Here is a 10,838-nt window from a genome sequence, read left to right on the forward strand (position 1 = left end):
CAGGACCGCTTACCTCCACCACCCCCGTGCAGCCGGGAGCGTCAGGACCGCTTACCTCCACCACCCCCGTGCAGCCGGGAGCGTCAGGACCGCTTACCTGCTGCCCCGCGCAGGGGAAGGCCTGGCTTGGGCCAAGGCCACTAAAGCTGCCGTCAGCACCTCAGGCAGGGCGGCCGCTGAAAGCGCAGCCCCGGGTTTCTTGGGACAAATGAAACCGCTATCGGGGAGCGAAGGCCCGCGGGGAGCACGTGGGAGCCGCGGAGCGGAGCGCAGGGCCCGCCGCCCCGGAAGGCCCGAGGAGCGGAGGGAGGGTGGCCGGCGACACTCCTGTGCCCAGAGCCGGGAGGGAGCAGGCGACGACGCGGGAAGGAACCAGGCCCCTGCATTTTTTAAAATGTTTAATATATATTTTTATAAACAGGTCACGTGATAAAATAGCACAAGAAACACTTACCAAATATAAGGTTATATCTTCAGAATATACAGGAGAATGAGGTTGTATGTACAGTAAGAAAATGGTTTTCAGATTTATTTTTTCTCTCTCCCACTTTATTTTCCTTCTGTAGTAACTCAAAATATCACAGCTTCAGCAGTTTTCATAATACTTTGGACCAGCGGATACCTAATCGAGGTGCTAAGGAGGTTGAATCAGAACCGAGTCAGTGACAGAACCGTACCCGTCGACTGGGCCGGCCGGTTCAGGGCCGGACCTTGAGGGGTGGAATCCGTTGCCACTTGACCGCTGGGCCCAGCAAGTCTTCCTCTTCCAAATATTATAGTTTCCCTTTTAGCTCTTCCTTTTCCAGTGGGAAATGCGAAGTTTTTCTGTGGCATTTTCCTCATTGCTTCTGCTGTATTCCAGGAGGACAAGGCTGCCTTGGTTCTTCTTCAGTACTGTGCTGCACACTATTTTCTGACCTCACAGGACACCCGCGTGGTTGCCCACCAAAGCATCACAACTGCTTTCCCTGAGCGCTCAATGTCTCCTTAGAAATTGCAACATTAAAAAAAATACACACATTTTAAAGAGACTCTGTCTGTCAATCCAGTAATCTTTGGACATAGCCCCACCTCCTCTGGTAATGTAAATCTAGAGGTCAGTGAAGCTACGCCAGTTAGGGATCTGGCTTCAAAACGTGTACACCATGAAACACATAGTGTGTCACTGGATTATCATCAGTGCTCTAAATGATTAAAGAAAGGAAATTCATTCTCTGCTGCTGAATGCTTCCTTGTTTCTTTGCTTCTCCTGCTCAGATCTTGTGATTTGACTGGCCACTTCCACTTGCCCTTTCTAGTCTTTCACTCTGGTTCCTGCACGCTAGTCCAGAGCTCTTGCATTTGGGTTTCCAGTACTGCAGTAGAAATGAGCTGCCCAGCCTGCCTGACTTCCAGTCCCTCCCTGCAGCTGAGTTCTTGTACTCCAGTGAGTGCCTGGATTTTGCTATGCTAGTGGCACCGTTGCTATTCTTTCCAAACCAGGCTGGCAGAAGTAAGGAAGGGCCACAACCATGTCCCCTACACTGTGCTGCAGAAGTACCATGTGTGGTGTGGGTACACACTGCACCTATCCAAAGAGTGCCAAGACAGCTGTGCTCCTGAGAGCTTTGGTAGGCCTTGTGCGTAATAGACCCAGTGCTGGTTCCTACTTGGCTGCCAGTGGGGTTGGCCAACAGCTCATGTCATTTTATTATCTTCACCCTCTTTTTTAAGAAAAACTTTAGCTCCTCAATGCAGCATTCTTTGAAGAGACAGTCCATCAGTTTGCTCAGCTCAGCAGCATCCCCATGTCTTGGCTGTAACATGACTGCAAAGAAAGGCTTTTCCGTTCTGGCACCCTGACTGCTCATGAGAATCTCCCCCTCTCCCCACTGAATAACAACCTCCTATGTTATGGTCTGGGGACCCAACAACTTGTCAAGTTCCCTTGATTGTAAAAGCAGGGACCACACTGGTTTCTACCCTCCTATGCTGAGCCCCTATATGGATGAAGTCACTTTATTTTTCATGTCAGCTGCAGAGACCCAGACTGGCCTGTAAGGGCAGAAAAATGTCCCCACCTTCTGGGATTGAGAGCTGAAAGAACAGATGAATGCTGAGGTCGGGTGAAGAAGTCTAGTCACCAGACACAGGGGCTCGAAAATGTAAGAGATGGAAAAGCCTTGTCCCAGCCTCTCCACAAACAGGGTGGCATCCACATTGCAGACACGTGGAGCGCCTGGTCTGACCCAGCTCCAGGAGGCAAAGCAGGTTCTGTCACAGCTGGGTCCAGGAGCCAACCTCACAAGCTCCCTTCTCCCTTAGAAGAAAAAATGCACCATTTCTTTCTGAAGGCACTAGCTGCTCAGTGGCTTCTCCTGCACCCCCACACTCCCCTTGCAGTCTCCTTCCTGGTGGAAGGGCAGCAGTGGACACACGGAAAACTCTGGACAACCTGGTAAATCCTATTCATGGGCAGGACTAGCCCTGGGGTATAAGGAGCAGGACACTCCCTTTTCCATAGCACTTCAGTTCAAACCTCTGCACCTCTGTGGGCTCACCAGCCCCCACAGCAGTGTTGTGGCTGAAGGTGTTGGCTCAGCACATCTCCGATGGGAGATCTGTCAGGGGATCCATGAAAAACACACTCATCCTCCTACTAGCTTATAACATGCCTGATATTGCCTGTGTAGATGGGCCAAAAAGATGTTCTCACCAGGTTGCAGCATCAGAGGCCCAAATCAGACTCAGCATAACATGAGGGATGAGTCTGCCACCTAATGAGGTTCTAAGAGCACGACAGATATTAGCACATGGACCCTGCACTGCCCAGTTTCTAAAGTAAATTGCCAAGAGGGCAGGGCCTTCTTGAGGATCCTCTCAGCACTCACCATGACTGGGAGTTCATGATGTCCCTAAAAGGACAGAACTCACCCTGGAGCAGAGAAGAAGCACTTGGGCTCTTACACAAATGGAGGACGAGATCATCTCAGCAGGGAAGCAGAAGCAGGTGGGTACCCAAAAGGAAAGAGATTTTCATGCAGGGAGCTGTGATGTGACCTTGACTGCTATTGAAGTCAACAGCTGAGAACCAGGTGTCTCTGCTAATAAGTATCAGGTGTAAATCCAGCCCTCCCCAAGACATCACAACAAGGCCACCTTGCCAAACAGATTAAGTGAAAGGAGAGCTAACATTGGGCTATTCTGGATAGCGGTGGGGTAGTGCAATGGCTAATACCCTTAATCACCCTAAAGCCAAGAGGAGGGCAGCTTGTCAAACTGGCATCCTGCTGGGGTGGGAAGGCATCTTCCCTCCCCCAGCTGTATGGGCAGCAGTGTGCACTTGGACAGTGCATTCATGGAGATGCCTCCTTTGCAGTCAGGCACTAATCACTGTCAGAGGCAGAATGTTGCACTGGATGGTGCAATGGCCTGGCTGAGCCCTGCCCATCCTAGGCAAGTGACCACATGTCTCTGTGCTGCAGTTTCCCCACTGTTTGTCTGGTTAGACTGCAAGCTCTCTGGGAAAGGGAATGTTCTTACTCCGTGCATATACAGCACCTAGGACCATGAGGCAGGTGGGTCCTGTAGGCACCCCATGGTACTCAATAGTGATAAGCCTCGTGGCAAGGGCATTTTGGCTTCCTTGTGCTGTACTGTCATGTGTCCAGTGCCTAAAACCCTTGGAAATAAAACTATTCACAATGCAGACAACAAGAGCTGCAGGGGCTCAGCTCCTCTCTGGACTAACTCCATAAAAACACCCAATTCTTCCTGTTCCTTTTCTGGCTCTTACCTCTGCTTAAGCTAACAGATCTCAGGTCATAGCAACTTGAATGTGCAAAATGTACAAGCTGGGGCTGTAATGAAGTGCCTGACCACAGCAAGGAGGGAAAAACCAGGAGGGTGGATTATATATGATGGTCCACACCGTAAATGTGTCAGAGCAGGAGAGGCTAGAATTGTATCACAACTGCAGAGACACTCAGGAGTGGGAATTCTCCCATGGGGCAAGGGTGTTTTTTCATCTCCCCAGTACCCTTAGACACCATTACAGGATTGGGGGGCTGACCTCCGGGGTCCTGGCTTGACCAGAGTGACAGAGGCCAGGCACAGCTGCATTTACCTCCCAGCAAAGAAGCCTGACTGCAGCCCCCAGCATATGAGCAGTGGAACCACTGAAGGCTCTGCTGGCAAAAACAGCAGCCTGGGAAAGCATGGATGTAGAGATCTGGTAGGTGGATGATTCAGCTGGCTCAGGGCATAGAGATGTAAGTCTGCACGTAGATGCAAAAGCAGCTCTAGGGATCTTGGCACTGAAGCAAAACAATGCCCTACCACCCTCAGTGATGACTGTCTGCTCCCTTCTTCCCACCAGCCAGTCCAGCTGTGCAGCCTACCTCTACCATTTCTTTCTGCTGGGCAGTATCATCCCATGCAGCCCTGTGTACAGGGCACTGCTGGCTTCAGGTTTACTATGGAGGAAGAACCAGTGCTTCCAGATTTCCTCTAAGAAGTGGAAGGTGCAGGAACATGTAAGAACTCCTCTGCTGGAAAAGGGCAGTTTGGGAAGGCAGCCTGTCAGGGAGCTATCACTGAGATTCCTGCACCAGCCTAGGAGATGTAGTCCCATGGGGGCTGCCTGCTTAGCCTCTACCGACAGCCAGCTGAGTTACACACCAGGAGATGGGCTGGCATATGTCCATCCCTATGGATTTCCTATGGATGTCCAGGGTTTTCCAACATTCCCACTGGAAAGACTGAACTTGTCATGAAGAAAAAGCTCTGGCTGCCTGACCAGTGTTTTTTGGCGAGTTCAGAAAGGATCTTGAAGGAGACTATAGTGCAATTAGTAACCAAAGCTACAGGTTAACCAAAGTAACAACTCCCCCATCGGAGATTCCCCCCTCACCTCCACCTTAGAATCCTGCATTAGCAGGGCTGTGGGGAGGAGAGGCCATCAGAGCAGGAAGCTGCAACATGTCCTCCTAGAATTCAATCACTTAAAGCTTACATATCTTTATGGCAACAAAAGTTGGTAATAAAAAACCCATGGTTGTTAGATCAGTTAATTCCTGTTCATTAAAAATTAGGAAACATGTATGTGTTCAGACATAACCATGAGAAACTACGGCACCAGGTCAGGAATGAGCAGGGGAGCTGCTGTCTGAGGAGCTGCAATTCCTCTCCCCTCAGTGGAAGGACTGTATGGAGAAGTTAGGCTCTTACTCAAGGCCATAGCTGAGTGGATCATTCAGGACTGATCACTTTAGTGGATGAACTTAGTGCTAATTGGGTTGGGATGAATTTTTCTGCTTGTGGAACAACACATTTAGTCACTGCTCCATGGAATCTGGTTTGCAAAAACTGTACCCATGTAGGACCACTTGTTTCTGCCCTGGCTGGAGAAGCCTGACTCTTAGTGGGCTTCTTGGGCTAACGCTAATAGAAAGCAACTCAAAGGTGCATTTTCTGTGAGCTTTGGGAAGGATGAGCTGAAGATGTGCTTTCAGAGCACATCCATGCTACAGATGCCCAAGCATACATGCATGCAGGGCACCAACGTGAGAAAGACACGAATGCTGCCAAAACAAATCTGCATGACTATCCATGGAGAAAGGGCTTTGCACCACTTGCCCAGCTCTGCTCAGGACCAGTTGTACCTCTTCCAGCTTTGTGGAAAGTTCCCATCATCATCACTACCACCTCCACACCCAGTGTATGTTCCTTTAGCTCTTCCTAAGCATTTCTCAAGGTCACTTGTTCAGTCATGGATTTGCCAGCTGACTCAGTTTGTGCAGACCACCACCTAATAAATCCAACTGATCTGAAAATTGTGCCACTAGCCCAGAGCCAGAGACCTTGCTAGATCCAGAGGAATCAGTCCCAGCTGGTAATGAGGTCTCCATAACATCCTTTCTCCTTGCCCACTTGGATTCAGCTAATCAGCTTTTACCTATTTATGCCTTTCTGGCCACTATTAAACAATGCTATGTCTTACCTGCTTTTACTGCCAGGTCCTTAGGGAAGGAACTGGTCTGGTTTGCCAAGCATCAGGCCCATTTATGGTGCAAAATAAACACTTTAGAGAACAGCTGGCCAGACTACTTCCAAGCAATTCAAGGCATTCCTCCTCTTCCCAGGCTGGGTTCATTGCCTGCCACAGTCTCCATAGTCATGCCAACCAAGTATCAAAGCTACACATTCATCATGCCCATACCACAAGGCCAGCAGACTGGCTACCATGGAATAACCCTTACGAAGGATATGGGTCTGGTAGTGATGGGCTGGGATGTCTATGGAGAAGAAGCCTTGGGGCTAGCAGAGGGTGCACCCTCCAGTGGTTACCATCAGAGAAGAAGCAAGATAGATAGGAGTGTTTGAAGGCTGCATCCACACTCAGAATTCAGGATGATCTCCCACTAATAAGACCTATTGGGAAGCGCATGCATACACTAACCACTGGCTTTGTAACAGCCTGTCACCTACAGGCCTGGTGCTGGCCATTGATATGATATTCTTTACCTGAGAGTCTCCTTCCATTAAATGGCAAGGAGACCATCTACATCAATGTATGGCAAGATGTTCAGCTGTCTTAAATTCTACCATTCAGCACTGCAGCTACGCATTAGGGTATTCTGCAAGAAAGACACTGTTAGGGGTTCTGCAATAAGATGACCTTTGGGCCAGACCTTCAGTTGATGTAAACTGGCCCAGTCTGATTGCAGTAGTGCTGTGCTGGTTTATACCAGTTGAGACTCTGAGCCTGTATTATTTGCTTGAGTTTCCTATGCAGTCCTGACAGTACCTCATCAAGGGAACCTTCAGATAACTACTATGGCCAGTGTCCTTCCCAGAGTGATGCCTGCCCTGAGGATGGGGAGGTCCCTGACTGAGGTCAGAGATGATGCAGGCAGTGTAGAAGGTGCTGATGATGCTGGGAGGACTTAGAAAAGAGACTTACAGAGGTCCCCGCCTGGTCTCTTTCTGCTGGTATCAGGGAGATGGCTTCAGATGCTGGAAGAGCTACAGTGGCTTTGTGTCCTGAGGCTGCTGCTTCTGTGTAGCATGTTCCCATTTTCCATAATATGGGAGCTGAATGTGTTTTGGCTTTCAATTGCAGCAGGGCTGGAGACTGCTGAGGTGCCTCTGGACTGAGAGTCCACTCCCTACAGGATCACAGGAGTGTCTCTGCATGCTCACCCCCTATCCCTGGAGAACCACAGGCTCTTCTCTCCATCTCAGGAGCTCTACCCAGCTGGCGGAGTCTCCACAGTCCACTTCCGTTCTGGTCGGAGAATAGAAGATACCACCAAGTGATAGGGCAGGCACCTCGCATGGTACGGAGGTAGCAGAGACATCCCTTGGAACAATTAAGCTCAGACTGTTTGCATGTGGGTGCAGGAGATAGGGACACATGTACGTGTGTGCATCCTGGGGCCAGTCACTCCACATGGAGCTCGAGGTGAGTCTGGAGAGGGCTTCTTCCAGGCTCACCCAAAGCAGTGAATTGAGCAGAGATGTACAGGCTCTAGATTGAGCAGTGACGGGAAGAAAGCCTGGCTCACCATGACCTGACCTTAGTACAGAGGCAATGGCTCTCCCTGGCCCCTACCTTCCTCTCCCCCACTTTCCCTGCAGATAACCTACAACAAAACAAAAGGTTTCATTACCAGATGTAAAGACATTTCAGCTGCTGAGACTTTGCTTGTGTGGACAGCATGGTTCAGCTGGGACGTCCTCCCACATACCCCTGGGATCTGAATGTAACTCAGGAAAGAGCCTCCAAGCACTCCTGATGCAGTGGGAGAACTGGACCCTGCGGGTGGCTTAGCTGAGAATGGGGGAGGCAACAGTGAGATGGGAAGAGCCCCCAGAGCCAGGGCACAACAGTGGGTCAAGATGGGGCCTGACTAAAAACAGTGTAGCAAAACCTGCTCAGCTGGTGGGGGCGGCAATTCAGGGAAGGGGGAGGCAGGGTCCCAGGTCTGCCTGGTTCACATATTTCTGGCTTTGACTCTGTCTGCAACTGAGCTGGCCTCAAGCTGGACCTTTGGGGAATGACACAGTGGGGCTTATGGCGCACTGCAAAGGAAGCAGAAGCCAAAAGCTTTCTCTCCTCTTCCCAAGCTGCAGGGAGAGAAGGAAGGCAGCTGAGGGAGGCTCCAGGCAGGGGTGGGAGTGAAAGGAGTTGTCTCAGGTTCCCTTGTCTGAGAACAGAACTCACAGTGAAACCAGGACTCCAACGCATGGATGTGGATGGAATGCAAAGCCACACCAGCTTCACACTGGAGGAGACAACTGGAGCTGGGCAAGGGAATGAGAAGGGAGTTGCCACCCACGGGCCCTCCCAGCGCCCACACGTTCCAGGACCTACCTTACCACAAGACAGAAGCAAGCTAGCATGCGAAGGCTGCAGGCTGTTCTGAGAAGAACATCTTATTAACAAAATGAAAAGAGCAGTAGGCGACCGTCCACCCCAGGCCACATGACCTTAGGGTTGTTGGGTGTTTGGGGAACAGGGTTGTGTAGGGGGAGTGACAACTCAGCTGGGTCAATCTGTTTGTTTCTCAGGAAATTTGCCCATGGATCTGTGCTTCTGACGAAGACAAGATGATCACAGTTAACGTACCAGCTTCACTTCCTGGAGCAAAAGGAACCCAGCCTGCCAAAAGTCTCAGGATCGGGCCCTGTGTTTCTCTTTCACAGCACTGGTCGGTTTATTTTTTAAACGCCTCCAGCACGGGAGACCTGCAGCATCCCGTCTGAGGAATGAAGAGACAAAACAAGAACCCATGGCATCGGTTATTCCGGCCCTTCTCCTTCAAGTCTCTTTGTCCCTCAGGATCCTCCTCTTCCCTTCTTCACCTTCTGGTTCAGCTCCCAGCAACACCGGACATTTCAGTTCCGGGCTCGACCATGCAATACCCAGAGGAAGGGCTTCAATTAGACCCCACCCCAGACTCCCCTCTGAGCCCACCCAGAACCATGGGTGGAGCGGGTGGAACTTCTACCCTCCATCATGAGAGACATCCAGACGGAAACCACGTGAAATCCAGCACTGAGGGGGAACGGCACACAGGGTGTGAGATCACATGGTCCTGGGCCAACTCATCAATTTGCATTGCTCTCTCTCTCTCTGTCTCTTTTTGTGTCATTTGTTCAGCTTTATTGTGTTTTGTTTTGTTTTTTGAGTTGTTTTTTAAGTTAAAATCTTTCAGGACAGACGACTACAAAGACGACGAGAGATGATGGAGGTGTGGGAAATTTACAAACCTTGCAGAGGGGTTCTCTTGTGAAGTCTGCGGCATATGAACAGACAGAAGCCTCCTTTCACTGAGAGAGCAAATCTCAATCTCCAGGCACTGTCACCGGGTGTGGTGATGTGAATAACTGGTTTGTTTTACACGTGGTGGTGGAGTTAACTCGCCAGTGTCTTTTGCATCTCTCAAAATAGAAAGAAAGAAAAACAAACAATCGGATGACTCTGGTTGGTCGGTCAGTGCTGGATTGGGATTGGAGAAGATGACTCCAACAGTTGGCCAATCCTGGGGACTGCTTATTCGATTACCATGCAGCACGGCAGGTGCTGGGAGAAATACTTGAAGAGCTCTGGGGTGGCACCAGGGCAGTTGGTCAGCTCCAGCTCCTCCAGGTCTTGAAGCTGGACAAGGCCAGAAAGGCCTGTGGTGGTCAGGAGTGGGCAACCTAAAACCAGAAGGTGGAAACACCCAGTGAACAAGAGGCAACCATGTAGACCCTGTGGGGTAGGGCTGGACACCCAGAACCCAACCATCCCTTGGCTTTGGTGGTGACATTCTTGTGTTATGACTCATCTCAGTTCTGCCTATGGCTCCATCACAGCATAGAGCCCTGTGGAGGCTGTCTGGGGTCATGGTGCTGGGTTACAGCTGCCATGCACATTACAGCTGCATAACAGCTGTACCATGCTACCCCACTGGCAGACACCTGGACCACTCTGCTTTTTGCACCTCCTCATCTATCTGCCTCCATCTACTGCATGAGACACGGCCTGGCTCTGAGCTCCCTTGGGCTAAAGGAACTCTAGTGATATTAGTGTAGTCATGCTGTACTGGCTCCAGTAAATGACTCTCACACCATTTGTCCCTGAAGGATGATAAGATGGAAATTATAGGAACTGAGGTGATTAACAGGAAATGTTTTGTGGTGTTTATTGCTTCAGCCACCAAGGCTAGGATGATGTGACCACTTGGGAGGGACAGACGCTTTTTTCCTCATAGAAACCCAGCAGAGGGGACAGTCAGATGAGTCACAGAGTATGAATAACCCTGCTGAGCACATGATATCTCTGTAACTGTTCCCCTCAAATGTCCACTTGACAAAGGACAGCTCCTATTTTAGACCCAAATTTACCATCATCCCACACCTGATTGAAGTGATCTCACAATGGTCATTGTAAATGATTTATACCAAGAGTGCTGACTCATGGAAGCAAGAGGCAGACAAGTATTTTTATGTTGAAGAAATGGATCAGAGGTAGTTCCCAGCTCCCCAGCACTATTAGCTATGGCAGGCCTCATTCTGAGCTTTTAAATTACAGTCTTCCCCACAACTGAATCTGGGACAGGCCAAGAGAGACATCCATAGCACAGTACAGCCAGTGAAATCATCAGTCCACTGAAAGGGAATGGGTGGCAGGATTCTTCTGGACGAGGTATACACCAAAAGAATGTCCACATTGCTTCTGGTGTGACCATGTTCAAGTGTGAATAAGCTACACCTCTGTGCCAGAACCACTCTACATGCATTTCTGACTTCTCAGGGCATGTCTACGTACACCCACACTCTTGGGAAGGCAGACCCTGCCCTTCCCCCCA

General features: G+C 50.1%; 1 protein-coding gene across 2 annotated transcripts in view; it reads right to left on the reverse strand.

Moving 5' to 3' along the window:
• Nucleotides 1–381: 381 nt before the first annotated feature.
• FBXL16 (F-box and leucine rich repeat protein 16) overlaps nt 382–10,838 on the reverse strand; it is a 19,368-nt gene continuing 8,911 nt past the window's right edge. Inside the window, exons 5-7 of one of the 2 annotated variants that reach the window (XR_002095690.1) lie at nt 9,551–9,687; nt 9,256–9,426; nt 382–8,744 (exon numbers count right to left, since the gene is read on the reverse strand). Coding sequence is in view for 1 of the 2 variants with exons in the window: in XM_019507601.1 (XP_019363146.1) it covers nt 9,539–9,687 (149 nt within the window). In the remaining variant the exon portion in view is untranslated. Of the gene's footprint in view, nt 8,745–9,255; nt 9,688–10,838 lie in introns of those variants that run through there. The other variant, XM_019507601.1, reaches the window with a different exon arrangement.

This window comes from Gavialis gangeticus, unplaced genomic scaffold (assembly GCF_001723915.1).
Source record: "Gavialis gangeticus isolate Ggan-Ray unplaced genomic scaffold, GavGan_comp1, whole genome shotgun sequence".
NCBI lineage: Eukaryota > Metazoa > Chordata > Crocodylia > Gavialidae > Gavialis > Gavialis gangeticus.